Consider the following 26755-nt stretch of genomic DNA (forward strand, 5'->3'; position numbering starts at 1 on the left):
CGGGGCATCGCAGCTTCGAGCGAGCATTGCCCAGCAGCAGCAGAGCCCAACGTCTCGCCTTCTCCCTTGCGCCGGTTGCCGCGTGTATAGCCCGGGTATGCACATGCACGAAACGAACGTACCCCCCTCTGCAAGCAGCTGAAGACGGTATGCCGGACGGACCTACCTTTGTATCCACGGATCAACCTCCGCGGCAATGTACATATACATGTATGCAGACAGCCTTCTCGCACCTGCGTTTACGTGTGCTGGTTGGGAGGGGGAGGAGGAGGAGGAGGGAGGGAGGAGGGTCGTACGGCATGGCGCGGGTCCACGTACGTACAATCATGCATTCCCCTTACCCTTACCCTTGCGCGCTTCCGCTCCTCCTCATGCCCGCAACGCTCAGGGATCCCCAACCGCGATAGCCCTACCACGCCGGCCGCCCTGCATGGCGGCCCACCCACGCGCATCTGCACAAGCGCCGTCCAACGACGAGGAATCGTCTCCGCTCCCCGCCCCAAAGAAATAACGTCCTCCACCCCTCCACCCTCCACAATCAAATCAGCGTCTAATCGCTGACTGCCTCGTCTTACGTGCAGCAGCGGCGAAGCAATAGAACCAACGACGTATAACGGCGACATATGGCGGGACGTGGGTGGTGATGCATATCAGCCTTTCAACGCCCTTCCGAGAGTAGGATGAGAGAGATCTCGCTGCCCCACACCGCCCGCTATACTCGTATCGGTATCATCAATCGGAAACCGTCGATGGTGGCTTGCGGAGAAATAGATGGAAAGGAAATAAAGTCAGCAAGAGAGGCAGATGGTGGCTTGACCATTTCTTCTGCCACACACATACACGCCACCGCCAACCCGTCCGCCCGCCTCTTCCTCTGCCCGTTTCCGATGAGGCTTTTGTGTAACCCCGACTCGGGTGGTAATGCTCACCCGCGTCCCGGGTTGCTTTGGCTCGTCGGCTCTCGTTATCCTGCGGGGCGGGCCAACGGGGACGCAGGGGAGAGGGGGGAACGATGTGGCTGTGTGTCCCGTTGGGTGTTGGGGGAATTGGGTGTGCGTTTGTTGAATCGGACCAGAACCTTGTCTATAGTACTCTGCTCCTGCGGGTTCCCGGACAAGGGCCGAGAAGAGAGACAATGCTTTCGGCCCGTGTGCGGCGTTGAGCGGACCCCTGGGTGATGTGTGGTTGTCTTACTGCGGGAATCTCATGGCTCAGGGTTTGAAAAGGGGGGTGGCGGGGGTTGGGCGCTGGGGCTGAATTCCAGGGGAGCTTGTATGTGGAAGTCTCGTGGCGTCTGCGTCTGCAGCTACGCGGGCTGGGCGGTGAGGTGTAAGAAATGTGGTGTACCTACCTGATGCAAGTCCCCCTGCATACGACTCCCACGCAAGTCATCTGCGCATGGGAAAGTCTAAAAGATGGAGCTGGGAAGGAAGGAACAAAAGGAAACCAGACTGGAAAGCCGACAGTAGCACGAGAGAAGTCGGAGTATCAGGAGATGAGGGAGAGACTGGTAGGGATATCAAGAAAAGGACTTGAGCCACACGCTTACCTATGTCGGTCCCGCGGCTACGTGCGCGTGGCGCGGAGACACCGAGTCCGACGAGCAGGCACCCGCAACGCAGCGAGCCGCGTGGGAGGGCGGATGGTGGTGGGCATTAAGAATACACACCCGCAGCGTGCTTGCTTTTCTCACGTTCCAACGGCGGACCGCGGACCGGTGCGGCATTCGGGATCGCCAGGAGAGAAGCCGGGGAGTAAGGACAGAGGGCAGCAATGCAGGGCAACAGAGATCGGTCCTCAGAGCCTCAGATCGAGAGCTCAGACGGCTTGACAGTCCCAGCGGACTCGTTCCTTTTTTCCGAGCGCCTGAGCACCTGCAGCCTGCTTGCTGCCTAACCAGGTCCGAGCATAGGCGCTCCTACGGATACCTGCGGCAACGAGAAGGATGAGTTGAAGTTGAGTCCCAGGGGCGAAGGAAGAAGGGGCCAGAGCAAAGATGACGGCACCACCCGCACGAGTCATCATTGACCTCCACGGCGGACTTTGTTCGGATGATCCACAGAGGCTGCAAACCCACAGGGCATGACATGGGGAAGGCCGGGGTTTGGAGAGGGGTTTTTTTGGGCTCTTCTCGGCCATATTTCGCGAAGTCGTGCAGGCCTGATGGCGCTTTGTTGTCCGAAGGACGAGACAGTAGCCAGCTGAGCGGCATGGTATCCGAATCGCGACTGGGTAGATCTGATATCGAACTGCAACACTGACTCGAACGCGATACGCATGTACTTCATGCACCGCTGAGCGCATCGAGCCCTGCAGTTGGGCCGATTAAACGGGCCGCCGCAGCCTGCGTGCGGGAAACGCGTTCCGTATCTGCCACGCCGGTCATCGGGGTATGAATGTGAGGCATCTATCCGCACAGCGGGCGACACGCAACTGCATGATGGCGGACAACCTGAAGAGGAAAAGAAGGCTGAGACACCGAGCGAGCGTCGCACACGGAGGAAGGCGAGGGTGAAAACAAGCTTACTTTGGACAGATGACAGCTCACCAGCGGGCCCCGGGCAGCAAACGCAGGGCGGCAAGAGGGATCTCGCGTCACGCCATGCGAGATGCAATGCCGACGAGGCGGCGAGGGCGACATCGACACGCCTACAAGACCTGATGTGCCGACACGTGCCCGCTGACGGGGTCCAGCGCTGCCCGGGCAGAGCCGCTGCGGCTTGAGCTGGACGTTTCGAAGGCCCGCGGGGGGCGCACGGCAGCAGATTGCTTGGCCAACGGCTGGCGCAGCGGCGTTGGAGATGAGACGCAGCAACGCGAGAGCGAGATTTGGAAGCAGTCGTGGCGGCACCTCCGTCCTGTCGATGTGCAATAATGCACAAAGCTGCCCTTGCGTCGCCCGTCGCGTGCCAGCGCCGAGCGCGTCGAGGGACAGGCACCGGGGTCATCCGACGCTGCGGGCGTTCATGCCGTGCCGCCCCAGCACTCCGCCTTTCTGGGCTCGCCGCCGTGGGGGGGAGAGACATGCTGCAAGCAGGTGAGTGGTCCATTTTGCGTTTCGCTAGTCCGCCCGCGCACCGTCGCAAGCGCTGAAAACACGGACCGTGGTTTGCAACTCGAGGCCGGCGGCGGGCGGGAGAGCGTCGCTGCATCCGCCGCCATTAATAATTGTGCCCCTGTGCCGGCCAGGAATGAGGTTGCTCGGCGATCGGGCGATGCGTTGGAGATGACGACAGCCCAAGGAGGTGAGGAAGCTGCGAGCGCATTGATCGCGGCGATTTTCATTGCGACTTGCCCGTTGTGGGCCTGTCACGCTGGGCGGACTTTGCGCGCCGGACTTTGCGCAGGGCCACAGGGCGGGCGCGGCGAGGCAGTTGGGAAAGCGGGCAGGTGATCCAACGCACCACCGGCTGCAGGGACCTGTCCCTTGGTCCTGCCACTCCTGCGGCGCAGCCGAGCTGCTGAAATGCTTGGCCCGCGGGCGGGGACAAAAAGCAAAAAAAGCACCTCTGGTGGTGCCCGGCCATTTGGCGGCAGCCTGCCACGACGCGACGGCTGCAAACGGCGGGGGAATTCGAGCAAGAATGCAGGCGCGTGCTGGCGCCGAGTTCCTGCATCTGCCCCCTCCGCGTTAGAGCCGGTGCCGTGTCTGCCCGCCGCATCACGGCCTGGAGTCGCTGCCTAGTGCTGTTGCGCCCTCACCGTATGTAAGCCCGTAACTGGCGTTGCAGATAAATTGGCCTGGGGCAGTTCCCCAAAAGAGGAAACGGGGGGCCACCAGCCCTGCCGAGCTGCGGCACCACGCTTCGGTTGAGGGCCAAAGCACCAAGCGGGACCCTGGCTGGGACCGCGCGCGAAATGGACCGCGGGCTCGACCAGCTCCGCTCCAGCTGGCGCCCGCGGCCGATGATGTGTGTGGCGCGCCCCAGCACCCTGGGAAAGAGGGCCGGGCTTGTGCGCTGCAGCCGGCCGTGCGCCGGCCGCGGCAGCAGCAAACAGAGCGACCGCCCGCCAGGCACCGCTGAAATCAACCAGAGGCTGCTGTGCCGGCGAACAGCTCAGCCACCGCCCGGGACGGGTCCCTTGATTTACTTTGTCCCCCCGTCTCTCGCCCCTCACCACCAGCGCGCCAAGATCCCTACCGCGTTCTTGCCTCCCCAACGGACACCTCCGACGCCCGCGAAAGAGGCAAACCGGCTCTTCGCTTCATGCGGGCAACCCCACTTCCAAAGGGGAGAGACGAGCGTGCGCGCGCCCCGGCGCCCCTCCCAGAAAAAAACCGCCGCCCAGTCGAAGCCTGATGAGAAAAAACAGTGGACGAAACCCACTCCGTGTCCACGCACGCACCCCTCACTCTCATTCCCGTCCCCCAGGCCCGGTGCCGCCGCGTGCAGAAGCAAGCCCTTTTCCGGGCGGCCCAGAAATTTGCGTGATGAATTTTTGCAGAGCTTGTGACTTGTGCCCGCCGACGTGGTCCCTGCCCCCGGGGAGGCCTCCGCCCATACATTGAACTTTGAATCAAACGACTGTGGATACTCTCTTTCCAAACGGCCATCATAATGAGCCAGAGAAAGCGCATTGGTCGCTGTGACCCTGGCGCTGCTTTGACTCCACGTTTGGCTAAACGGGGGTCTCGTTACATAAGGACACCCCGACTTTCATGCCGAGTAGCGGCAAAACCGAAAGACTTCGAGTCGTGCCCAGGTGACGCAGAAAAAACGAAGGCCTCTTCGACTTTGTTCTTTTCTTTCCATCTGTTTCCACGGTTCTAGATGTCGTGGGCCGGCCCAACCATCTGGCGGGTCCTCGATCGCTCTGAAGAAGAGCTAGTATGGACTTGATTGCAGGGCACTGTAGTGGTGGAAATTTGTGAATAGCAAAGAATCTTTTTTGCTTCCTTGTAATTGCTAATCCTCCTAACCTCTCGTGCGCTCTCTTCTGTCTGGCACTTCCGCGAACGGCTTCTGTCCTGTTGACGAGAAGTGTATAAAGAAATCGGTGGGATGATAATCATCAATGTTACAATGAGAAAGGAAAGAATGGTGTGTGATTCGAGCCATCCACTAGAAACACCTTCCCGCAGTTCCCGAGAACTATGGTTCCGTTGGTGCAACCCTCCACCGTATCCCTCCATAGCACTTGCCTCTGCCACCGCCTTGTTGAAGCCAATGATATCGAAGCCGATAGCCCGCCCCAAAGGCGCCAGTTTCCGCGCTGTAATTGCTCCGAATAAAAAATAAAAATCAGAACCCGTGCCTTGTGTGTATCTCGAAAGAAGATCCGTTGAGAACCCCAGATGAATAATGCAAACGCCTTTTTTCCCGATGGTTGCTCCGGTCATAGCCATGACGGCATGCGTCTATTGCGTGGAATGCTCGTGAGTCAATGAATAGAGGTAGAGAAACAAAAATTACTAAAGGAGATATGAGTGGCCATTGAAAGCAATCATCGCTGATGAGGGTGCCCGAAGCGGCCGCCAACGTTCATGTGATGAAGCAGAAGTGGAGTGACATCGGCCCGAAGCGGAAACCGGCACTATGCCTCGAAATTGCGCTGTCCGGCGGCGAGAGCGAGGGTCTCGAGGCCGAAGGTGGTGCTTTGTTGGGAGCGAGGCGACAGCTGGTAGTGCTCCGGGGGCGGAGGGTAGCTCAGGCCGTCAGCGTATGGCGACGACATGTACTCGTTGCTAGGCTGCACGGAGTGAGCGCTGCTGAAGCTCGAGCGCGGGCTGATCTGGAGGCTGGGGTCCACGTTCATCATAGAGGCGAGGTGAATCTGGCTCCGCGTAGATTGGATTGGCGAGGGCTTCGGCCTCGCAGGGGCCTTGGTCTTTTTCACACGGCCGTCGTCGTCCGTCTTGGAGCCATTGCGCGCGTTGCGGCCGTTCTGGTGGGTGCGGCGGTGCTGTTCCATGTTGTCCTTACGCGTAAAGGCCTTGCGGCAATCCGGGCAGATGGCGTCCTTCTTGCCGGTGTGCTTCTTTGCGTGGCGCGCCGCGTGGCCGGAGGTGGTGAAGTAGTCCTTGCAGTCGTACTGGGCGGCAAGAGGGCACGGGTACTGGTTCTTCTTTGTCCGGGGCTGCGCGGGAGGCATGGGCTGGCGCTCAGAGCCGGGAGCGCGCATGTACGCCTGGCCCGGCGCAGGGTGAGGGTAGCCCTGGCCCATCATGGGAGGGTACTGCGCCATCATCTGCTCCTGCTTGGAGTGCATGTGGGCCTGCTGCAGGTAGTAGGGGTCCATGTTTGGCGATTGCGATTCCTCGAAGCCGAAGGTGGGTGTGCGAGGAGACGGGGAGCTCGTTACTGCCGAGTCGGTGGAATCGCTGCGGAGGAGTTGCGGAGTCTGTGGCGAAAGGCAGGGCGAAGAAGTGTAGCTAGAAGTACGCGAACGAAGACCGGGCTCTAGCGAGGGTAACCGGGTTGCGGGTGCTGGAGCTGGAGCTGTTGCGTCTTCGTTCAACAGCGAGATGCGGCGGCCAACGGAGTTCCTGCCGTCCATGATTTGCGATGTGTGCGGTAGGGGCGAGCGGGATAAGCGGGGCGACCCGAGCAGCGGAAAGGCGCTTGCTTGTCGCGGTGACGTGGTTGTGGGAGAAGGCGCGTCTGGTCTCTGCGGCAACACGCGGTGTGTGGGCGGCAGAGTGCTGGAGGAGGGATTGGAAGAAGAGGGAATGCGCTCGTGCCGTGGGTAGAGGGCGACGGTGACTTGGTTGGGACTGCGAGAACACGGGAGGTGTGGATGAGTTTTGGAGGCTGGTGGTTTGGCAGCTGCTGTCTTGGGAGGGGGACACGAGAGACGTGGGCGAGCAGAGGCTTCTTATGGCGCGGATGGAGAAGGGCAGGGAAGCGCGGGCGGCATCCAGGGCGCGCATCCAGCAGGGTTCTGTGCGATTGCCCTGGGTCGCATATGGGCTTTCGCAAAGCGCATCAGAATGGCATACTCAGACGCCAGTTAGGCCAGCTAGCGCCCCACGCAAAGCCACGGCTCGCGTGGATCTGGCAGGCCTCTTCGACCCTCGAGCGCAGCGCTCCCGCCCCCGGTCGCATCCCCCGCCGTACGCGTCTCGCTGCCCCGGCGCCCCCTGCGCGCACCACCGCGCGCCGGCAACGACAAGGCGCCGCCGCACGCAGCTGCTCGAGGGCGGGCAGCGGCCGCTTTCGGCTCGCGCAGCCTCTCTCCGCGCAGCCCGCCACGACTCGCGCGCGGGCAGCGCATCCCTGGACTCCAGCTGGTGCATCGATCGATCGATGCCGTCCAATCTCTCAAGACGTGTGCCTCGCGCGCCCGTTTCTGGCACGCCCCACCCCGTCGTGCGGCTCGCCCGCCCACGAGCGCTGCCTGTGCCAATAGCGGGCTCCTTGCTTGCGGAGGCCGCGCCGTGCTGCCCTGCGCGCGATGCCGGCGCCGGCGCAGCGAAGGCCGCGGTAACGCGGATCGCAGGCGAGTCAACGGCGCGCATTATTCAGTCGAGCGCACCGCGGCTTCAGGCGCGCTGTGCTGTGCTCGCAGCAGCGTCCGGCGCCAAACGCCGTTGGCGATTACATCACAGGGCTTCGCGGCGCCAGGGTTCAGTGCTTCGCGCTGCCCTCGCTCCAGGTCCTCACCGGCCGCCGCGCTGCTGCCGTCCCCCTGCGCGCACCTTGCCCCGTGCAGCTAGCGGCCCTGAATTCTAGATCTCCCTATAATTCCTCGATCTCCTAGCACACTCGTCCTCTCCTCGCCCACTGATGAGACTGCTGCCACGACGATCCAGTTGCCGCGCTCCTGACAGCAGGCCCTGCCTCCGCCGCGACCTCCCCCCGTCCGCCCAAGGCGCCCACGCGCCAATAGACGTCAGCCCGCCGCCTGCAATAACAACCCACCCGTCCTCTGGATCTCCGATCTGATCGCACATCGACTCACCAGCCCGGTTGGGCGCCAGCATGCGAAACGAAGCTCTCTGCTAGCGCTTGCGCCGCGGCGCCTCGCTGGTCGACTGTCCATTGGCCTCGTGTCCGTCGTGTCGCGGCGTCTCCTGCGCGACGAGAGCCTCGACGTGCGATGCAGGGCAAACGATGACGTAGCACAGAAAAGCCGACTGCCACTCGGGCCAGCGCCCTCTCAGGGTCCTCGCACCCGCTCGGCTGGGTCACCGCCGCCGGAACGCCGTGGAAACGCGCCCTGCAACCGTCTGCGCCGGGATTTGCGGCTGCTGCTGCCCTGGTCCTGGCCCTCCTCCACCGCCGTCGGGCTCCACTCCACTGCGAGGCTCTGCGCGCAGCGGAACAGCTGTGCCAACGACCGTTCAGGACGCCCCGGCACTGACTCTCGCCTGCGCGCCTGACGCAGATCGCACTCCCGGCTTCCCGCCCCCAATGCCGGCACGTTGCACAGCCAGCGCGTCCGTTCGCCTGTGTCCACAGGCCATCAATGCGGCGCCTCGCCTTCGTCATCGTGGTTCCAGGACCGGTGCACGCGCCCTCACCTCCGCGCCTGTGCACGTGGGTTTGATGCGCAGTGCGACGCCCCAAGCGAGCGCTGCCATCGCGATCGGAAACCGTACCAATCTGACAGGGCCACGCATGGCGGACAAGTCAATGCTTGTCCCCCCAGAGTCCCAATGCCGGCTAGCAAGCCACCGCAGCGCGCGACCTCCCGCTTTAGTAACATTGCGGTTAGAATGCGCGAGTCCAGAACGTCTGGAACGTCGCTATGGAACGTGTGCTTGGGAGATCCGGAGATGAAGCCGGGTTTCGACTCTGCTATTTCCCTGTTTCGAGAAGCGGAGCATGAGAAGCGGTGACAAGTCGCGCTGTCTCACGAGAGGCGGGATTCGGCATCCCCCTTTCGGTCGCTCGAGGCTGCTGTCGGCGCCGAAGATGCTGCCAGATCAGGACGTTGGCACCACGGCATTGGTGGGAGCAGGACCCTGAATATCGTCGCGTGCATCACGGTGAGTTAAGTCAGGAACGCCTGCCCGCTCGCGTCCGAGGCCGCTTTGACCTACCCAAATGCGCAAACAAGCTCTTGGCCACACCGGGTTCCGCAATAGCATCACTAGCCACAAGTGGCGTCGGCGGGACTTGCGCGTGTCATGCACCGTTGCTATGGGGCCCCCTCGGTCACTATGACGTAGAATCATGCCGAGCGATGACGGAATGGTTCGAGGTCCCGATTCTAGAATTCAGCTGGCCGCTTAGGGCGCGTGTTGAATGTTCTGTCGAGCGGTGTGGTCACAGAAGGCTGTCGAGGAGGGAAGGCAGTGTGAGACCTCAGGGTCTGCTCTCCAGCCGCCCCCGTGCAGGAAACAGGCAGGAGCTGCACTGCAGGGACCAAAACCGAACTTGTTTTTAGGAGCCGGTACGGTGGCAACTGTGGCTGTCGGCACCCGTTGTTCGCTTCCATCCGAGGGCGGTACGCAGAAACCCCGTGAGGAACCTACCGTTGTCGTCCGCACTGGCCATGGAAATCATGCCTACTTTATTGGCGAATGAACGAAATTGGGTGGTGCTCACACGGGCCCCAGGGCCCCGCCTGTGGCGATTATACATACTTACATCATTCTCCAGCAGAGTCATTTCGGTTTCGGACCACGATCACGCGGACATGGTTCTGCGATTGCTCAGCCGGGAACGGATTCATTGTAAGCATGATGCAAGCTTCTAACATGGCACCCGCTGTGTGCGAAGAGATGATGTTGCTGGCATCGAGCTCGCCTGCCGTATACGAGTACCCAGCTCGGAAAGGTCGAGGTATTTTGACGAGGGGCCCCGCAATGCGTGTGCGCTAACAAGCCACCCAGGCCCGGCGCTATGCAAACGTCGACGTCGTATGCATCGCAAACAGAATGGGCAACGAAACCGCGAGCGCATAATGGCGCAGCTACCATGAAGAGACATCCGCCTTGTGTGCAACTGAATCCTCTGCAGAATCATGCTCTGAGCTGCTACGTGCTACCTGTAGCGACGGCGGCGTTTCGATTTAGACGCAGGCGCCCGTGCGCTAGGTCATGGTCAACGGGCGTCAAGGCCGGGCGGCTGCGTCGATCGTCACTGTCGCGCACAGGTTGCAATGACAGGTGCGATGCGGCTGCCGCGCAACCTCAGGATTTGATTTTTCTGCACGAGCTGCCCGGATAACGATTGATTGGGAGGCTTGATCGCTTGGTCTGCCAGGTGGTGGTGCGCACCGCGTAACATGCTCGCTGCTGCTCGTCTTGGTGATGGCCATGCTACAACTCCTGTACAGGCTGACAAGCCACAATGCTCGGGAGATCGGTTGGGGACAGCATCCTTCAACGTTTCGCGCCAACAAGCAACACGAGAAGATGCAGCGGGCCAGGTGACGCCGCTCGCGCTCCCACCAAGGAACAAGGCAATTAGCGAGAAGTATGGAGACACTGGCAGCAGCTTTCGCCGCACGCACACACCGCAAGGAGAGCTCTCCACCGGCACATGCTCACACGCGTCGCACATACCTTGGCGCTTGCGTCGGAGGGACAATTCATCAGCGCTTCCGAAGACAACTCATCAGGCTCAGGCCAGGCCCAGTATCCTTCAAAGCTTCGCTTGCGCCGAGGCAACGAATGACAACCCTGGTTGGTTTCTGTTCTCCCCTTGCCCGTCTGCATCCGGATCTCCCCGCACAGCAACAAAAAATACCTCTCGCCCAGATGTGATCGAAGATACGCCCTGCTCTCAGATTCCCACCTCCTGAGTCAGCTCCGTGGTCTAGGGCGCGGTCGGGGGGAAGAGCACGTGCAATCATGAGGTATAGATGTTGCTGTTTGGACATGTTCTTCTCGTCTCTGCAGGCCATTGCGTAACGATACCGGGGGCCGATGCATGAAGACGCTGCCGGTACACCGCAGGTGCAATGTGCAGAATTCCCCCGCCCACTTTCTTTTTTGTCCCTCTCAGCTGCTGTGCTGACAAACACCTCAGTCGACCCTGGCCTTGTAAGGGTTTCTCACCCGTTGCGTGCAGGTCTCCGAGGGCTCACCGCCCGGGTGTAAGCTGAGATGTTTCGCCAGCAGTAGCATTAAGATTGGGATGGGTTTTAGCTAGGCAGCAACCCTACACTATGCCTTGGGGAGGAGGTCCCGAAACAGCAGCCCATCAAAGCAAATGAAAACACTAGGCTCGCGGCACGATGCTATTGGATCGGGCAGCAAAAAAGAAAGTAAAACCAAAGGCCCGCGGCCGGCGAATGAAGTGCGCTCGGCCGGCGCTCCGGACGGTGGGAACCACAGTCTATTCTTCAGTCATACGATTTGCATCCTTCCCGCGGCTGAATAGCTCATGGCCACATGCCTTAAGGAGGCAGCGGGACGAGAAAGACGGGCTGGTAGGCGCTTGCGTCGGCGTCGGCGTCTGCTGGCGTATTGTCGCTCATTTCCTACTCGATGCAATTCATTTGCCCTGGCTGAGCGCAGCAGCCAGCTGCCCAAGGGAGGCCACAGTCGATCGAAATTCCGGAAGCGGTAAGCCGACGTGGTGATCACCTCGTTTTGCAGAGAAAAAAGGGTTCATACTCGCTGCTTGGCCTGGAGTCTGGCCAGCGGCGGCAGCGCTGAAGGCCGAGGAGCGAGCGTTCCGGCATGCGGCTCACGAAGGGCGGAGGTGCCCCCGGCGGACGGGTGGCTTGGAGATGTCATCGGCCCAGCTCCTATGCTCCGCCCGGCCCTCATCAAGCCAGCTGGCGCCGAGACGGACCGCCCGCGATAATTTTAAGGTGCGCGGCGCGGAATTCCCCTTCGTCGGCAGCGGGGCTGGTCTTTTCCGCCATGGCATGTGGTCCGCGACGTCGTGAGAAGGGGCAGACAGTCCCCAGATCGCGATCTCTTGTTGCAGTCTCGTGGACGTGTCCGATCGAGTCGTACTCGCGACCCCACCAGCTAGCCGGCCACGTCGCCGGCCTTACGTGCGAGACGGCGCGTGGGCTGGAGGAGCAAGAGAAGCATCCGATCAGACTGACGCCTGCTGCGCGGGGCCCCCGGGTCGCAGCCTCGAGCTCCAGCTTCAGCTGCCTGTTTTCTGGGACGGAATCCTCCCCCGCCGGCGATGAAGCGCAATGGAGACTGCCCTAACCCAGCTGTACGGCGTCCCGGATGGTGTGACCCGGGGTCGCTGTGCCGCGGAGCAGAGCGGCAGTGGAGACGCGACAGGGCAGCCGGAGGGTGATGTTGGTGACCGGCCGCGTCTTTCGGCGGGCATTGTGCACAGGCGCCGTCCCCATTCGCCGGAATCCCCGGCTCACCCGCACTCATCCCTGACCCCGACCTCGCGCACCACGCACCACGCTTCCCCTTTCTGCCGCCCTGTCTGCCGTGGCGCGCTGACCCTTCGCGTGCCGCCTCTGGCCGTGGCCTGCGTCTCCCTTGCACCTTGCCCGAGGAGAAGCAGGCTGTGGGGTTGTGCACCGTCATCCATGCATCACGACTCTGGTACGATGGCTTTCTGCCTGCTGCGGCGCACTGGACCCTGACTCGCGTAGCCATAGGGTTTAGCGCTCCTGAATCGGCTAATCCACTCCCGCCTTGTGCACCTCACGCGTGCAAAGCCGCGCCCTCGCCAGCGCTCGTATCGTGCTCTCACCATCACGGCGACCATCTGCCACGCCGGGCGTCGGGCTTCTGTCTGCGTCCTCTCGGCTGGAGCCTTGGGCCGGCGGCGGAGACTGGGCGGTGCCGCAGCTGCTGACGCCCATGCCCGCTGTCATGCAGCACGCATACCGCATACCGCGCGACGAGCACCACGCGGCAGCGCGGCACAAAATGTGCACGCTCTTGTGCTTTGTGCACACGCTGTTCCCTCATCCCTTTCAAGTCGTCGAGTGACCTGACTTTTACACTTCTCCAGGACCAAACGACGTGCGCGTCGTCGGCTCGGCCTGCTTCCTTGCCGCCTCTCCGCGCGCCTAGCGTCACTGGCCGCGAGTTTAAATCAGGCGCAAACACAGCAGCAATCGGGTCTGGCCCAGCGCTGCCGAGGACGGCCATGATAGCTGCGCCGCCGTCCGATCACGACCGCGACCAACAGCAGGCGGATGGCCACGAACAGGCGTTCGCAGCCGGCCGCCCCGACAGGGTGCTGCGCACGCATCGTCAGCCCAACCCACGGAAGACGGACGCCAGCGCTAATGCACACTTGCATGGTCCCATGGCGGCGGGGCTGCCGGCACATCGGCGCGCATCACTGGCTCGCCCTGCATGCTCGTTGCTCCCCATCTCCACCATCACGCTCACCCGCACCTCGACATGTCCACCACTGCCCCTCCACCCACAGTAATCATACAGCTACGTACTAGCTGACCCCCACTCGTCAGACCACAATCTAGGCCTTTCGCATGCAGGAGCCCGTCGCGGAACCACGCATTGCCATCCCGTATGGTTGCAACGCACCCTCCATTGCCCTTCCTGTCCGCAGTTCCAGGGACGGTGAGGGGTAGACGGGCAGGCTGCGCGGCAGGCTTGATGCGGGAACTGGGTGGCGTCGCCCGGGTTAGCCAACACCGTGCCAGGAATGTTGTTGAACGATACGCTCGCCACACCCTCATGCGGCTCTGTTGCCCCCATCGCGCCACTTGGACTCGTCATCTTGACACGATGCCTTGACCCGGACTTGCCACTGCTCTCTCGCCGAGGTGAAGAAATCCGACACTGTCCACAAGTGGACAAACGCGGTGGCCGTTGATTTTGGCTTAGAGCTACACCTCGTCGACGCCTCACGACAGCTACCTGCACAGCCCGTTGGTCCCCGCCAAGAAGCACCAGAGGCAAGGGGGGCACAGGGAAAAACGCCACCCCGTCCTCGCATTCGGCTTGACACGGCTTGCCTTGGTGGACGCCACTCTTTGCACCGCCTTTCAAAAAGATGGCACAATTGTGGAGTCCCCCGTGGGACGCTTACGGGATGGATCAGGAAGCGGCACACATGAGCTGGCTGGCCGGCCGGCGATGCCCGACTGGACCGGAGCCGGCTGAGAGGAGACAAGAAAAAGTGGCACTCATACTCAGTCCGGTTTCTTGTGAAAGTGCCGTGCAGCAAACAGGTAGGCTAAGGCCGATAGGTATATCCCGCAACCGCCACACTCTACGTTCGTTTTCGTTTGGGTTCATCGGGCCTCCTTTTGCAAGGGCTTATGGTTGCGGGATCGGGCAAGAGAAGGAAAAGGAAAGAGTGGTGGTTGATGTGGGATATGGTGCAGAGACTACCAAGGAACCGGCCGTGCCCGCCCGTTCAACTATTCTGCAGGCACTAGCTGATATGGGAAATAATCGGCACACTTTTCATTCCCATCACCCGGCCCGCCTATCAGCGTATCAGCACTCTCGTCCGTACAAACGTCGGACGTAGGGTTTGAGAGACACCAGGGAAGCCAAGACGGCAGGGTCCCAAGCCCAGCCCAAGGTGACCCTTCTTTTGCTTTTGCGTCTCTTCCCTTTACTGCCCATCTCTCCCTTCCCGCATGAGCCGCCCCTCCTTACTACCATGTTTCGCCCTCGGGAATTTGGGGTCTCGGGCACCCTGAGCACCATAGGCGCCGTGGTCAGGGACGATGATCAGTTTTCCCTTGGGGTTGGTGGCGGAAAGGTTCGTCGCCGCAAGCCCCGCTCACGAGCAAAGCACTACCTACGCCCCCTCTTTCTCCAAGCTTTGCAAGTTCGCATGTTGCATGCAGTCACCCACAGTAGTCTCGCAGGAGACCGTTTTCCGCCGTGTTACCGCGCACCTTTTTTTTTTTTTTTTTGGCTCTCTGGAGAACAGCCATGGTTCTCACATTCCTGCTCCGCGTTTTGGATTTCTGCAACAAGGGCCTTGGACATGCAAGCCTTTTCGTTTCGTTTTCCCTGCATATGCTCTCGTTGCCATGCCCGTCGGTTTCGCTGACCTTTTCTGGCGAAGCCGTGGTGCCCGCTCGATTATAGAGTTCAGACGTACCGTCGGATTTGGAGATACACGGCCGCGATCAGCGTTTGCCCTGCAGCGCTGCTCACTTGGGTGCCCTCTCCGATCTCCTGTGTGATTTGCTGCCAGTTCAACACTCAACACTTTTCCTTGGCTTGGCGTCTTCAATATCGTCCCCGCTTTCTCGGTCATTATTGGGAAAGCAGCTTTGGGGCAGTACACGTAGGGGCGGGCCACACCGCATGTGATTTTCCCTTTATTGTTTCCAAGTCATTTTTCCCTTTAGACTTTCGTCCCCTATTCTGCGACTGATTGACAGCGCACTAACAAGCCACTGCGCGAATATCGAGCGCGAAACACTGCCTTCTGCTTGTGGACAGCATCCGGCTTCTACCTGCCAATCAGTCCCGCCGCATGACATTTGCGGTCGAGGGACGAGGCGACAGGGGTGCAAAGTAAGCTTGTCTGGTAGCACGAACGCTAGGGAAGCTCGGGACACGGGACGATGGGACTGGGCTGGACAGGTCCCCGAGCCGACAAGAAGACAGCTGCCGGTGACGCAAGAGGCAGCAATCGTACGAGTAAGTCCCACGCGTGACGGGGAAAACTCTGCGTCGTCGTTTTGAGCAATTTTCCGGTCGCTCGCCGTCCGCTGGTGGCTGAAGAGTGTACGTCGTCGTCAGGCGTCGTTTCATTTCTGTTCCTTGGCGGCAGTTTGCTCTTCCCCGGTCCGAGCTCGGTGCTATATATACTTACATGGTTACTTGGCTGCCCTGCCCGCCTACTACTACACTACCCTCTCCGACGCCAATCTGCCCGTCGGGCCAGGGTTTGCTGATCGATTGGATCAGCTGTCGCAGCAAGAGATGCAGGGAAAAAAAAAAAAGAAGGCCCGTGAAGACGAATGCGATCCTGAAAGGGGGGGAATTGCGGTACGGGCGGATGGGCATTGTGTTGTGAGGCGTGTGGGTGGGCAAAGCCGGCGCAGGACGGGAAAGGCAGCGAGAAAGCCCCGAAATCTTCGATCGGATTTCAGAACTACGACAGCTAAACTACTCCACAACGCCTCAGATCTCCGATCTCGATCTCAATCCTGCGCAAGATGAGATGGTGGTGGCCAAGCAGGATTCCGGCGTTTGCTCCTCCTCTTAGGTCCGTCGTTGCTGTCTCCTTTTTGTTTTCTTCACACCCCTATCCTTGCTCCATCTCAATCTCTTTTCTCAGCCGCAGTCAGAACGGGCAGGCAAGGCTGTTGAACACGCGCGCGCTTCGGTCCGGACGATTGGATCACCGTAGATCCGCAACCGTCGTCATGGGATTTCCTTCCCTGGATATCTCGCCAACGTGTGGAGGGGCGGGACGATCGCAGTAGATGGGATAGCTGTGCGAGATTGAGGGTGCCGGAGAACCCGAGGGGCACTCTAGCAAAACTGCGCCTGCCTGCCTGCCTGCCTGCCTGTCTGCCCCGCCCCGCCCCGCCGCGTGCATCTTTTTTTTTCTTTCCCTATCGTCGGGGTTTTTGCGTTGCAGTATGTAGCAGTCGAGTAGTGGGGAGAGAGGGAGCTGAGGATATGACGTCGCTGCGGCACTTACGTCACCCCCGCGAGTAAGTCGAACCTCCTAGTACGTACCTCTCTCTCTCTCCTACAAACTCCTTCCTTCCGGGTGCCCCGCATGCCTGCCTACGCCGCCCACCCACCGCCTTCTTGGCGAACCGGTACGGATGCCAAGCCGGACTTAGCAATCGATGTAGTTCCGACTTCTCCATCGTGCCATCCAAGAGACTACTGGTGTGGGACTGGTTGCAGCACCGGACGTCGACCTTGAGATCAGCGTGCAGCTCTCTCCTCACCGATTGCGACAGTAGTAGCAGGTGGCTAGTAGTAGTGGTAGCAGCAGCAGCAACCGAAAAGGAGGAGTGGGCATCAGCAGCAGCAGCAGCAGCAGCTACATGGCTTACTACTACCACCACTACTTACAGTAGTTCGGGCAACGACAGTTGCCACCAGTGCATCCAGCGAACCAAACATGCCGCCGTTCCCTCACTTCCTTCCCTTACCCTTACCCTCCTTCTTTTCCTTTCTTTCTTTCGTCGCCCGCCCTCTTTGCTTTTTGGCTCGCCCGTCCCTCCCTCCCTCCCCCCCCCCCCCAAGGGACGGGCCTGGCCTGTAGTGCAAGTGCTACGTATGTATGTATGCCATGCAGGGCAAAGCAGACGGGGGCGCGAGGGTCCATGTTGGTTTGCGGGACACTACTCACTGGTAGCACTACTACTGTCTTTCCCCTCTCTCGACAACAAAGGGGTTTCTTCTTCTTGCTGCGGTGGTAGCAGTAGATGAGGGGCGACAGGCAACGAGCGGAGTGGACCGTCTTCTGCTGAAAAGCGCTTGCCCTTTTTGCTTTTGGGACAGACAGCCACCTCCGCGTGATAGGAATAGTTCGCCGCCGCCCCTTTCGTTACTACTGTTACTACTACTACTACTACTACCACCGTCGTGACGAACCAATCAGGGCAACCGGAATACGATACGGCGGCGGAGGAGTAGGAGGAAGAGGAAGAGGAGAACAACACTGCGCGGGGGAAAAAAGGTAAGGGAGGGACGAGAAACTAGTCGCTAGTAACATTGGAGAAAGCGGGGTAGATCGAGGAAATCAAAGAAAGAAAGAAAAAATAAGCAGTAGAAGGATTGCAACCAGTGGGAGCAAGCAAAGAGGAAGAGGGGGGAGAACTAGCGGTTACCCCACCACACACACACACACACACACACACACACACACACACACACACACACACACACATGACACCGGGAGTCCTGCCACTGAGAAGAAAAATAGGAGCCATCTCCGCCGACGACAAGGCTGCATGCAAAAGCAAAAGAAACAAGGAAGCAGCATGACATGGAGTGCAGGAAAGGGCATTCGAATTCAAATCCTTGGCTCGTCCCATGTATGTACATACGTAACTTGTTTAGATTTACGTACGCAGCTCTCTTAGCTCTTGCGGCGCCGGAGCGGGGGTGGTGAAGGAGCAGTGGCAGCAGGAGCAGTAAACCTCAGTGGCAGGTAGCCGCGGTAGGTAGTGGTAGTAACAATGAGGTAAAGCAGTAAGCATGGCAGCGCGCGGGTAGGTAGGTAGGTACTGCATGCCCGCCCGACCGCCCGACCGACCGCATATGCAAGAACCAACACAAGCAACCGGAAACAGCGGAAGGCGCCCTCCCTTTTGTCCAATCAGAAGCATCCGGCTCTCTCGGGTTCCTCGCTCCTCTCCCTCTCTCTCTCTCGCTCCCTCCCCCTCTCACAGATGCATCATGCATGCAGGGCACAAGTCAGAAACAAGGTTTTTCGTCTCGTCTTTGTGCGGGGGAGGAGGCTGGAACTGGGGGCACTGGGGGAGGCGGCGCTGCCCGGGATTGGTTGGAGCTGGGGGCTGGAACTCTGACTGACTGACTGGGGGGCTGCGCTGCGCTGCGCTGCGCTGCGCGCTTGTTGCTCCTTCTACTACTATCCCCCCTCCTCATTTTTTTTTTCCCTTGCGCGCGCCAAACAACAGCCTGGCTTCATGCACGTCGCGTGATCGTAAAGCTTTCCCCCCCCTCTCCCCCAACCAAAAAAAAAAAAAATTTAACAAACCATAATGATGGATGGTGGAGGAGGGACCGTGCCCGTACGTAGACACACACACCACGACGCTGCTTATGCAAGCGTCTAGCGTTTCGCGTAAATGGGAGGCGGCGGGGCAAAGGAAGGAAGGAGGAGCAAAAGCAGAGGCGTAAACGGGGGCTGGCTGGAGCCATGGAAGTAAGCTGTAAGCTGCACCGGGTTGAGGGGAAGGAAGAGGAGAGAGATTAGGTTTGTGGTTTTGATCATTTTTCCTACGAGGATAGATGACGGCGGGCGTTGAGCATTGTGATTGGCGTTGCCGGAAGATCAAGCGCCATCTTACTTAGCCAACGTTCTTTTGCGAGCTAACAACGTCGTAGGTTACTCGTCCTTGATGAAATTAATTTCCTTGGACGTATTTTTCGTCGCGAGACGTCCGGACGGTCAGAAAATCGTCGGGGCGAGAGCTCGTGGCATTGCACATGAGCTGGGGGAGCTTTGAGACCCTCAAACCACGCCGTTGTGGCAAAGTGAGAGTGGATAGAGTGGGGAGGGGAGATCGGACGGCGAGTCACGATGTCACTACTGACTAGCATTTAGGCGGTGCATACAATCATACAATAGCAGTAGTGAGGCGCGAAGGATAGCACGCAGGAGCGCAGCTGGGACAAGGTAGAGAGTCATCAACCGCGCGTCTCCGTCGCACCTTTTGGGTGGGTACGACGACGACGAGCAGCCTTGTTTCCCCCCCGATCCTACGACATGAGACTCGTCGCAAGGGAGAAAAAAAGCGCGCGGCAAAGGCACTTTCAGCGGGTCCGCATGAGTAGTGGGAAGGATTCGAGTGCATTATTGCGCAGTGGTTACTTCACGATGATAGCTGCTAGCAGAGTTCAGAGTTGGAAGGGACGTAGTCTGTAGGCGTCCTGCCGCAGCGGCCGGCTTCGCTGCGAGAAGGGGAGTAGCGTTGATTCAGGGCATCGGAACAGGCGAAGCTTAGGGGAGGTGCGAACGCATTCCAGCTGAGCCAGAGAAATCGATCTGCAGAGATCCCTGGGACTTAGCCGAAGAGACTTCGTCCGAGTAATGTAGCGCGTGTTGGATCGTCGTCCCTCTGATGCTACATGCCGCGCAGCCAACCCTGCCCCGGCACTGGCCATGCACAAGCCGCGGCAAAGGATATGCGATCGAACAGCCTTTGAGACCGGACCGATTGGCGGGGTTCCGGATGGTCTAAATGCTTAGCGGTAGCATCGCCCTGCAAATCCTTCATAACGACTATCTGGATGACAGGCAGGGATACAAGGGTGCGCGGAAGCGGATGCGCTCGGTCTCAAGCGAGCGGCTCGGAGGAATCCGAAGCGATGCAGGTTAAAGTATAATCGTCGTCAAGCCCTATGGAAACGTGACGGAAATGACCTCGAAGCAAATCTCGTATCCCGATCGTGAAACAAACAATCTGGCCAGCATGAGCCAAGAAACGACGAGACGGCCAGCGCATGCTATACGAGCAAGAATGACGGAAGCGTTCAACTACGGAAGACCGCGCCCAGAATTCACTGCATTTGCAAGCTGCGAAGTGTTTGGGCGATTCTCTGCAGCCGTAGTTAGCCTCTCGGCCGAGATGGTGATTTCATCGAAAGACTGAGCACTCACCGGCGTATCGCTCGTAGCTGTCGAGATATAGACTATCCGTACTAGTCGTCGCCTGCACGTGAGGGTCGTTCTCGATGGCGTCCATCCACTTCCCCCATCGACTTCCTTCCTCCGGCTCGGGCCATGAGCGGTAAGGCTTCAGCACCCTGTTGAGCCGGATCACCCAAGGCGCCATCTGGACATCGACAAAAGACAGCTCCTTGCCGAGGAAGAAGGGGCCCTCTTTGTCGGCAGCTTCAACGAGCTTGCCGATTTCTGATTTGAGCTCTTCCGCATACTTGACTTGCTTCTCTGCGTCCTGCTCTTGCAAGAAGCGGTAGAAGCCTGGGATGAAGTGCCGGTTGATCTATACCACGTCAGCATAGCCTTCCACTCCACCAGCGTCGACCTACATGGTCACTCCACAGTCTGCAGTTCGCACGAAGCTTGGGATCAGAAGGCATCAGAGGACGGCCCACACCGAGGTCTTCAAGCTGGGACGAGTCAGCATCGCTGGCCGAAGAGCCGTTGAACGGTTCGTACATATTCCATCAAGACAGTGCTCTCGTAGCAGCCCCAGTCGCCATGCCGTAAAGCAGGGACAAGGCCACGAGGGTTGACTTCCAGCAGCGACTGAGGCTTCTTGTAGGGGTCCACCTCAATGTACTGGTACGGGATGTCTTTGTAGACCAACGATATCCACACGCGCTGGACAAAGGGGCTGCAGTCACAAGAGTCCGGTTAGATGGGGCGCCTCGGTGCATATCATGTGTTGCTACATACCAGAAGCAACTGCCGAACAACTTCAGCTCATGCTCTGCGGCATGCTTCTTGACTGTGTTCAGCGCGTTGCCGGTGGCATTTGTGTGGTAAGTCTTCTTCGTGTCAGTTTGCTGTTGCTTGTCAGACATGTTGTCACTAGTGGTGAAAGGAAGAGAGTGCAATGGAGGCCGTGTTCGGTGCCGCAGTGCAACAGATCGAGGTGAAGCGGAGACCAGGGTATATCGCAAAGCAAGCTTGATGGGCAACCTCTGCGAAAGCAAAGACATGGGGGGAGAAGTGGGAGGAAATGTCGAGGTTGGAGGGGTGATGTTGGTGTCAGGGAAGTATGACGACATAGCCGGGGTCCCCACGTGGGGCGTGTGATGCCAGGGTCCAACGTCGATCCCAAGGGGAGATAACCCTTACCGGCTGCTGCTTCTTCTTGTCCTTCTCGTTCTTCAACGTGTGCCTGATGGCAGTGTTCTTCTTGATCCTGTCGCTCTCCTCGAGGTCGTGCTTGTGTGGACCAGGATTGCCGTCAGCCTTGCCGTTCGCTCCGTTGCCGTTCACACGCTGGATCGTGTAGATCTTGCGGTTGTACGGATCGGGCTGTGTCAAGTGCAGAGCGGACAGCGGCCACTGCAGCTGTCCAGCTTGGTTTGGAGCGGCATGGGGCACCGCGTCCGGGACAGGGTATTCAGTCAACGGGCCTACATTGTCTGGCGTGGCAGAGCCAGGTTCGTACTCGGTAATCTTTATCTTGACATCGCAGAGATCACGTTCACGGGCCACACGCTTGCGCTTTTTCTTGCTGGGGTCATCCGACTTGGGAGTGCCTGGCGGGCGGCCCTTCAAGCGGCAGTCCCAGTAGTGCGAGACGAAGGGCTTGCGCTTGTAGCGCTGGGTTGACCGATGCGAGTAGATGTTGTCCACATGCGGCCAGTACGTCTGGAATCTGACAGTCACGGTGGTCAGGGGCCAGCGGAGAGCGTTCTGTGCTTGGGTCATACTGATCCTCCGTCATCACAATCGTCTCATCGACGTGGAAGAGCCGCTCTCTCCACTGCTCCAGGCGCGGCGGGTCCAGCACAAGCCTCAGCTCTTCGTGCTTGCCATCGGACTTCGCCGCGGCCTCGCCATCTCGAGTGTCGTCCGTCGGCGCGGGCAGCTGGATATGGACGCGAGCACGGGCGTGAGGCTGGGCGGGGGCGGCAACAGCAGCAAAAGACGGGTCCTGCGGCGAGGAAAATTGGAAAAGAGCGGGATTGGACTGGTGGGGTGAGATATGTTGTGGCTGCAGGTCGGCTAGGGCGGGCGGCAACGGGTCCCTCTGCGAACGAATTGCCCGATCGGGCACGGTGCTCTGCAAGAAGGCCGGCTGCTGGAAAAGGACAGACTCGTCGGCGGGGGTCACTTGGTAGGAGCCCGAGGCGGCGGCGGCGGCAAAGGCATGGGCAGCGTCGCGGTCATCATGAGGGTGCTGGAACGAGTGCAGGGCGGCGGGCTGCAGCGTGCGCAGCTGGGGCGGCGACGACGTGATGTGATCCATTGCTGAAGATCCGTCGCTGCTTTAACGCGGGAGGCGCGAGCGGAGAGCGGAGAGCGGGCAGCGGACAGACTAAGGCCCGGCCGCACGTTGGCCCGCTCCGGGCTGGATTCCACGGATCCTTCCAGCTTCCTTCTCTCTCGGCCTCTCACCTCGCACACTCTCATTTCTCTCGCTTACGCCGATCACCCTGTCTGTCAGACAAGTTCTGAAAAACCTTCAACGCCACGGAATCCTGTTAGGCCCAAGGCGAGACGGGCGGTGAGGTTGAGTGGATAGAGACCCTTCTTTTGACACGCACACCCGGGCCTTTCTCGGACCCCTGTGTTGGGGCGGGAACTCGTGGCTCTCTTGGCGGCGGCGTTCCCGCCCAAGCCGGGCCACCACTTTCGCCCCATCAGACACTTAATTCTCACGGCCTCTCCAACATGGCACTGCCATCAAACGCCGTTCCTCCATCCCCGTGCAGTCCCCGCTCCGGCGAGGCGCAATCCCAGGCAGCACCGAGCCAAGCCGACACGCGCTCCTTCCCGGCCCCCAAGGCCCCACTGGTGACTGCGACGTCTAGGTCTGGCCAGCCACGAAGCCCTGATTTTGCCGCTGCGTCCACGAAGCGAGGGGCCATGTAGCACCACCGCCCGCCTGTTCCGGTAATGTGGACGCGCCCTTGCTTGTGCGCCCAGCTGCGACTGTCCTCGGCCATGCAGAACGTGGCAGTCGCGACAAAGTGTGAGAGGCTGCTATTTGGCCGGCAGGATTCAAGCCTCAGTGGGCGCAGCCACCACATTTCGCCCGTGCAATGCTCCTAATATAGCCGCTGACGGCACCACTGCCGCCCCGTAATGCCTTTTTGGGCCTTAGCATCCAGATAAGCACCAGTCTTCGAGACGTCAGTGATGGATTCGACATCCAACCCCCTTGGCCAGACACTGTCTGGAACTTCAATAAAGAGGCTGACACGAGGCACCCAACAATCTCCACTCATGCCGTCACCAGTCTCTGCTTTTCAGACGTGAAGTCGTTTTAATGCGTGCCTGGCCTCTAGACTTGTCGTTTCGTCGTCGCTGTGTCCTGCTCGTTTTGCTCCACGAAAATGCGTGCCCAAGCTCTACAGTACCTGGCCACGGCCACTTTGGCTTTGCTGTGTGCCAGCTCACAGGCAGCAGATGACAAGAAAGCAGTCTTTGCTCACTACATGGTCCGTTAGCCAGTGCCCTTCCAGCAGCCCCCACCACTAACGAGCCACCACAGGTCGGCGTCATCCACGAAGACCATGTACACCAGGATGTCGATGACGCCGTCGCCATGGGCTTGGATGGCTTCGCCCTTAACATTATAGACCCATCGACCCAATATACTCGCGATGTGTTTGACAACATGTTCGACTACGCCCGTGACAACCACCCGGACTTCAAGCTTTTCATCAGCATGGACCTCTGGTCTCAAAACGACACTTTAAACTTCGACGGCTTCTTCGTCGACTTCCTCGGCCACGAAGCCTACTACAAAGGCCCCAACGGCTACCCCTTCGTCAGCACCTACGGCAACGGCGGCTTCTCAAAAGAGAAGTGGCAGAACTGGCGGAACCGATGGAGCGACAAGATCTACTTCGTGCCCGACTTCGCCGGCATGATCGGCGAGGGCAACCAAACCGCATCCTGGTGGCACAAGTGGGACGGCGTCATTGACGGCCTCTTCGACTGGGAATCGGCATGGCCGGAACGGGGCCTGTCGACCACCTCGAGCCACGCCGCCGACGACGTCCAAATGGCCTCCACCGCCTCCCAAAACAAGACCTACATGATCGGTAAGCCCGCCCCCCCTGTCCTCCCCATCCCCATCCACCGCCCCACTGACTGACTCCCCCGCCAGGCATGTCCATGCTCCAATACAAAAACTCGTACGGCGCCAACATCTACCGCGCGGGCGAGGAAAACCTCTCCTGGCGCATCCACAACATCCTCAACATGACAACCACTCCACAATTCGCGCAGCTCCTCACGTGGAACGACGGCCCGGAGTCGCACTACCTCGGCACCATCTGGCCCGAGATGAACAACGACACCGACCCCACGCGCTACGCCACGCAGGCCGCGGCGCCGCACAACGCCATCCAGCCCGTCCTCGCGTCCTTCATCGCCGCCTTCAAGGCCGGCCTGGGCGCGGGCGACATGCAACCCGCGCAAGCCGACAAGGACAAATCATTCGTCGGCGCGCTGTGGTACAAGCCCGTCCTCGCGCGCACCGCGTGCGCCAACGAGGATTCGGGCGAGCTGCACGACGGCAAGCCCGACGGCTACGAGGTCGCCGCCGACGTCGCCGCGTGGGCCGTCGTCGCCGCCGCTGACGCCGCCGCCGACGGCCACGTCGTCCGCGGATACAGCGGCGGGAAGAAGATCGGAGAGGTCGACCTCGCGCCCGGCTTCAATTTCGGCAACTTCACCGCCCTGCTGGAGGGCGAGCAGTGTATGGAGGTTAGGGATGCTAAGGGTGAGTTGGTTGCTGTTGCGAGGGGCGGTGGCCAGGTCAGCGCCGATTGCCCCGATGGCATCTTCAACCTCAATCCGCAGGTGGTGGGGCTGGCGGATGATGGGCTGGACAAGGGCGGGTGTGTGGGGGGCGATGGTGGGGATGATGCCAACAGTAACGACGGTGACGACGATGATGACAGTTGGGGCGTCAAGGGCGTGGCGTTGGACCGCGTCTGCTTGCTGTCGGCGCTGGCGGTGTCGTTCTTGTCGGTGAGTGGGTTGGTGGGGTTGTGATTGATGGGTGGGTGGTGGGAGGATGACCTGGTTTTCTTTTTTCCTTTTTTTTTCCTTTTCCTTTTTCTTTTTGTTTTTCTAATGAGGCATGACTATGGGTTACGATCGCTTTCCTTTTACTTTTTCTATAGACGGAGGGGAAAAGATGTGCTACAGCGGGCATTTGCGTTAGGTCTGGAGATACCCCCCTCGTTTCGGGTTTTATGGCACTTTTTCAAACATAGACATGAGAGCTTAGACGGACAATAGATACGATGCATATGGTACTTACGCTTGAGTCTGTTGATGTGTTACGTCGGACTGCGATACGAAGGTCTTTGGTGAGGCGTTGGAGCAAAAGGCATGCCCCGTGTCAGCCTGCAGCGTCATGCCACGCCGCCTCGTATCCAGGCCTGGTACAATAAAAAGAGGAAGCAACCTTTCTATCTTACTCCACGCCGCTTTTAAAGGTGCTTCGGAACTGTACCTTCTTTTACACCAACGTACTTCGTAAAATGAAGGACCTTACCACTTTCCTTTTCTTCTTTTTCTGCCTCTTTTTCTGCGGGTCCGATCGCTTTACATAAGTCCCACTACAGAGTTGCATTAAACTTTCGTTGGGAATATGCAGTATTAGAGAATACCGGAATGCGACATAAAGGAATGATGATGCTGATATACAACTCGATGATGTTGGCGGCAGACAGCGCCATCTTGAGCGAACAATGAAAATTACCACAGTGAGGATCGGCAAGAAGCAAGTAAATAAGTGTGGCATTATTGGAAACACAGCAAGACAGCCACAGTGCGGGGAAAGGTCGTATCGTTAGGTGATGCACACCGAACATGCTGGTCGGGAAATCAGCAACGAGAGGTAAGCTACAATTATATACGTGTTGAATGTTGATGCTTGGCTGGCATATGACTTAGATTCCTTGCTGAAAGACATGTGACAGATGTCATTATGTCTTACGTATATCTCACGGACCGGATACCGCCTGCGTCGAGAATATGCTGTCTCAACACGATCTGGATGCATGCTCCGTGGGTATGCCCCGCAGTGACGATATCGTAACCGTCAAGCTTGTTTCCTGTTTAGCCATACGCGTCCAGGTCCCCGTGTAGCTCTTCGAGATGCTCAGCCTTTTGTGAGAGCTTCGGCGTCGACCACGTGGCGACCCTCTCGAGGCTTATTCAAACAGCACCGAGCTCATCACACTGGCACCACCTCCAAAGTTCACGTCGCGGTCTGTCACATACCTGCCGGTGACTGCTTGCCAATGCACTTGGTCCGGCAATTGTGCTGGTAGGAACGCCGCACCATCGAAACACTGGGGGGTGGTTTCGGCGTGGGAATATAATCCATCTCCGCCATTTCCCTTACCATCCAGCTAATGACGGCTACGTGGTTCAATGGTTTACGAACCGCCCACGACTCCTAGGCAGCGCTTGAGGGATAAAGCGTACGGATACCGAAAAACGGAGATGGCCCCTCGTGTCTCCGTTCTGTAGCGCCACTGCACATAGGCCGGCTTAGGGAATCTTGCGGGGTCTCGCCCATGTAGCTAGCCGCAGTA

The 26755-nt window shown here is 59.4% G+C and overlaps 3 protein-coding genes across 3 annotated transcripts; 1 reads left to right on the forward strand and 2 right to left on the reverse strand.

Annotated features, from left to right (window-relative positions):
- Positions 1 to 5535: 5535 nt before the first annotated feature.
- Positions 5536 to 6498, reverse strand: SLS55_004909 (uncharacterized protein; the record flags this gene model as incomplete). Its single annotated transcript, XM_066776361.1, has 1 exon — positions 5536 to 6498. One exon carries the CDS (start codon positions 6496 to 6498, stop codon positions 5536 to 5538), a length of 963 nt encoding a protein of 320 aa, XP_066634242.1.
- A 13626-nt stretch (positions 6499 to 20124) lies between these two features.
- SLS55_004910 (uncharacterized protein) lies at positions 20125 to 22437 on the reverse strand (the record flags this gene model as incomplete). Its single annotated transcript, XM_066776362.1, has 5 exons — positions 20125 to 20493; positions 20670 to 20847; positions 20910 to 21019; positions 21315 to 21843; positions 21899 to 22437. 5 exons carry the CDS (start codon positions 22435 to 22437, stop codon positions 20125 to 20127), a joined length of 1725 nt encoding a protein of 574 aa, XP_066634243.1.
- Positions 22438 to 23527: 1090 nt separating this feature from the next.
- On the forward strand, positions 23528 to 25199 carry SLS55_004911 (uncharacterized protein; the record flags this gene model as incomplete). Its single annotated transcript, XM_066776363.1, has 3 exons — positions 23528 to 23632; positions 23686 to 24241; positions 24307 to 25199. 3 exons carry the CDS (start codon positions 23528 to 23530, stop codon positions 25197 to 25199), a joined length of 1554 nt encoding a protein of 517 aa, XP_066634244.1.
- Between the last annotated feature and the right edge of the window lie 1556 nt (positions 25200 to 26755).

The sequence above is a fragment of the Diplodia seriata genome (genome assembly GCF_021436955.1).
Source record: "Diplodia seriata strain FDS-637 chromosome Unknown scaffold_4, whole genome shotgun sequence".
Taxonomy (NCBI): Eukaryota; Fungi; Ascomycota; class Dothideomycetes; order Botryosphaeriales; family Botryosphaeriaceae; genus Diplodia; species Diplodia seriata.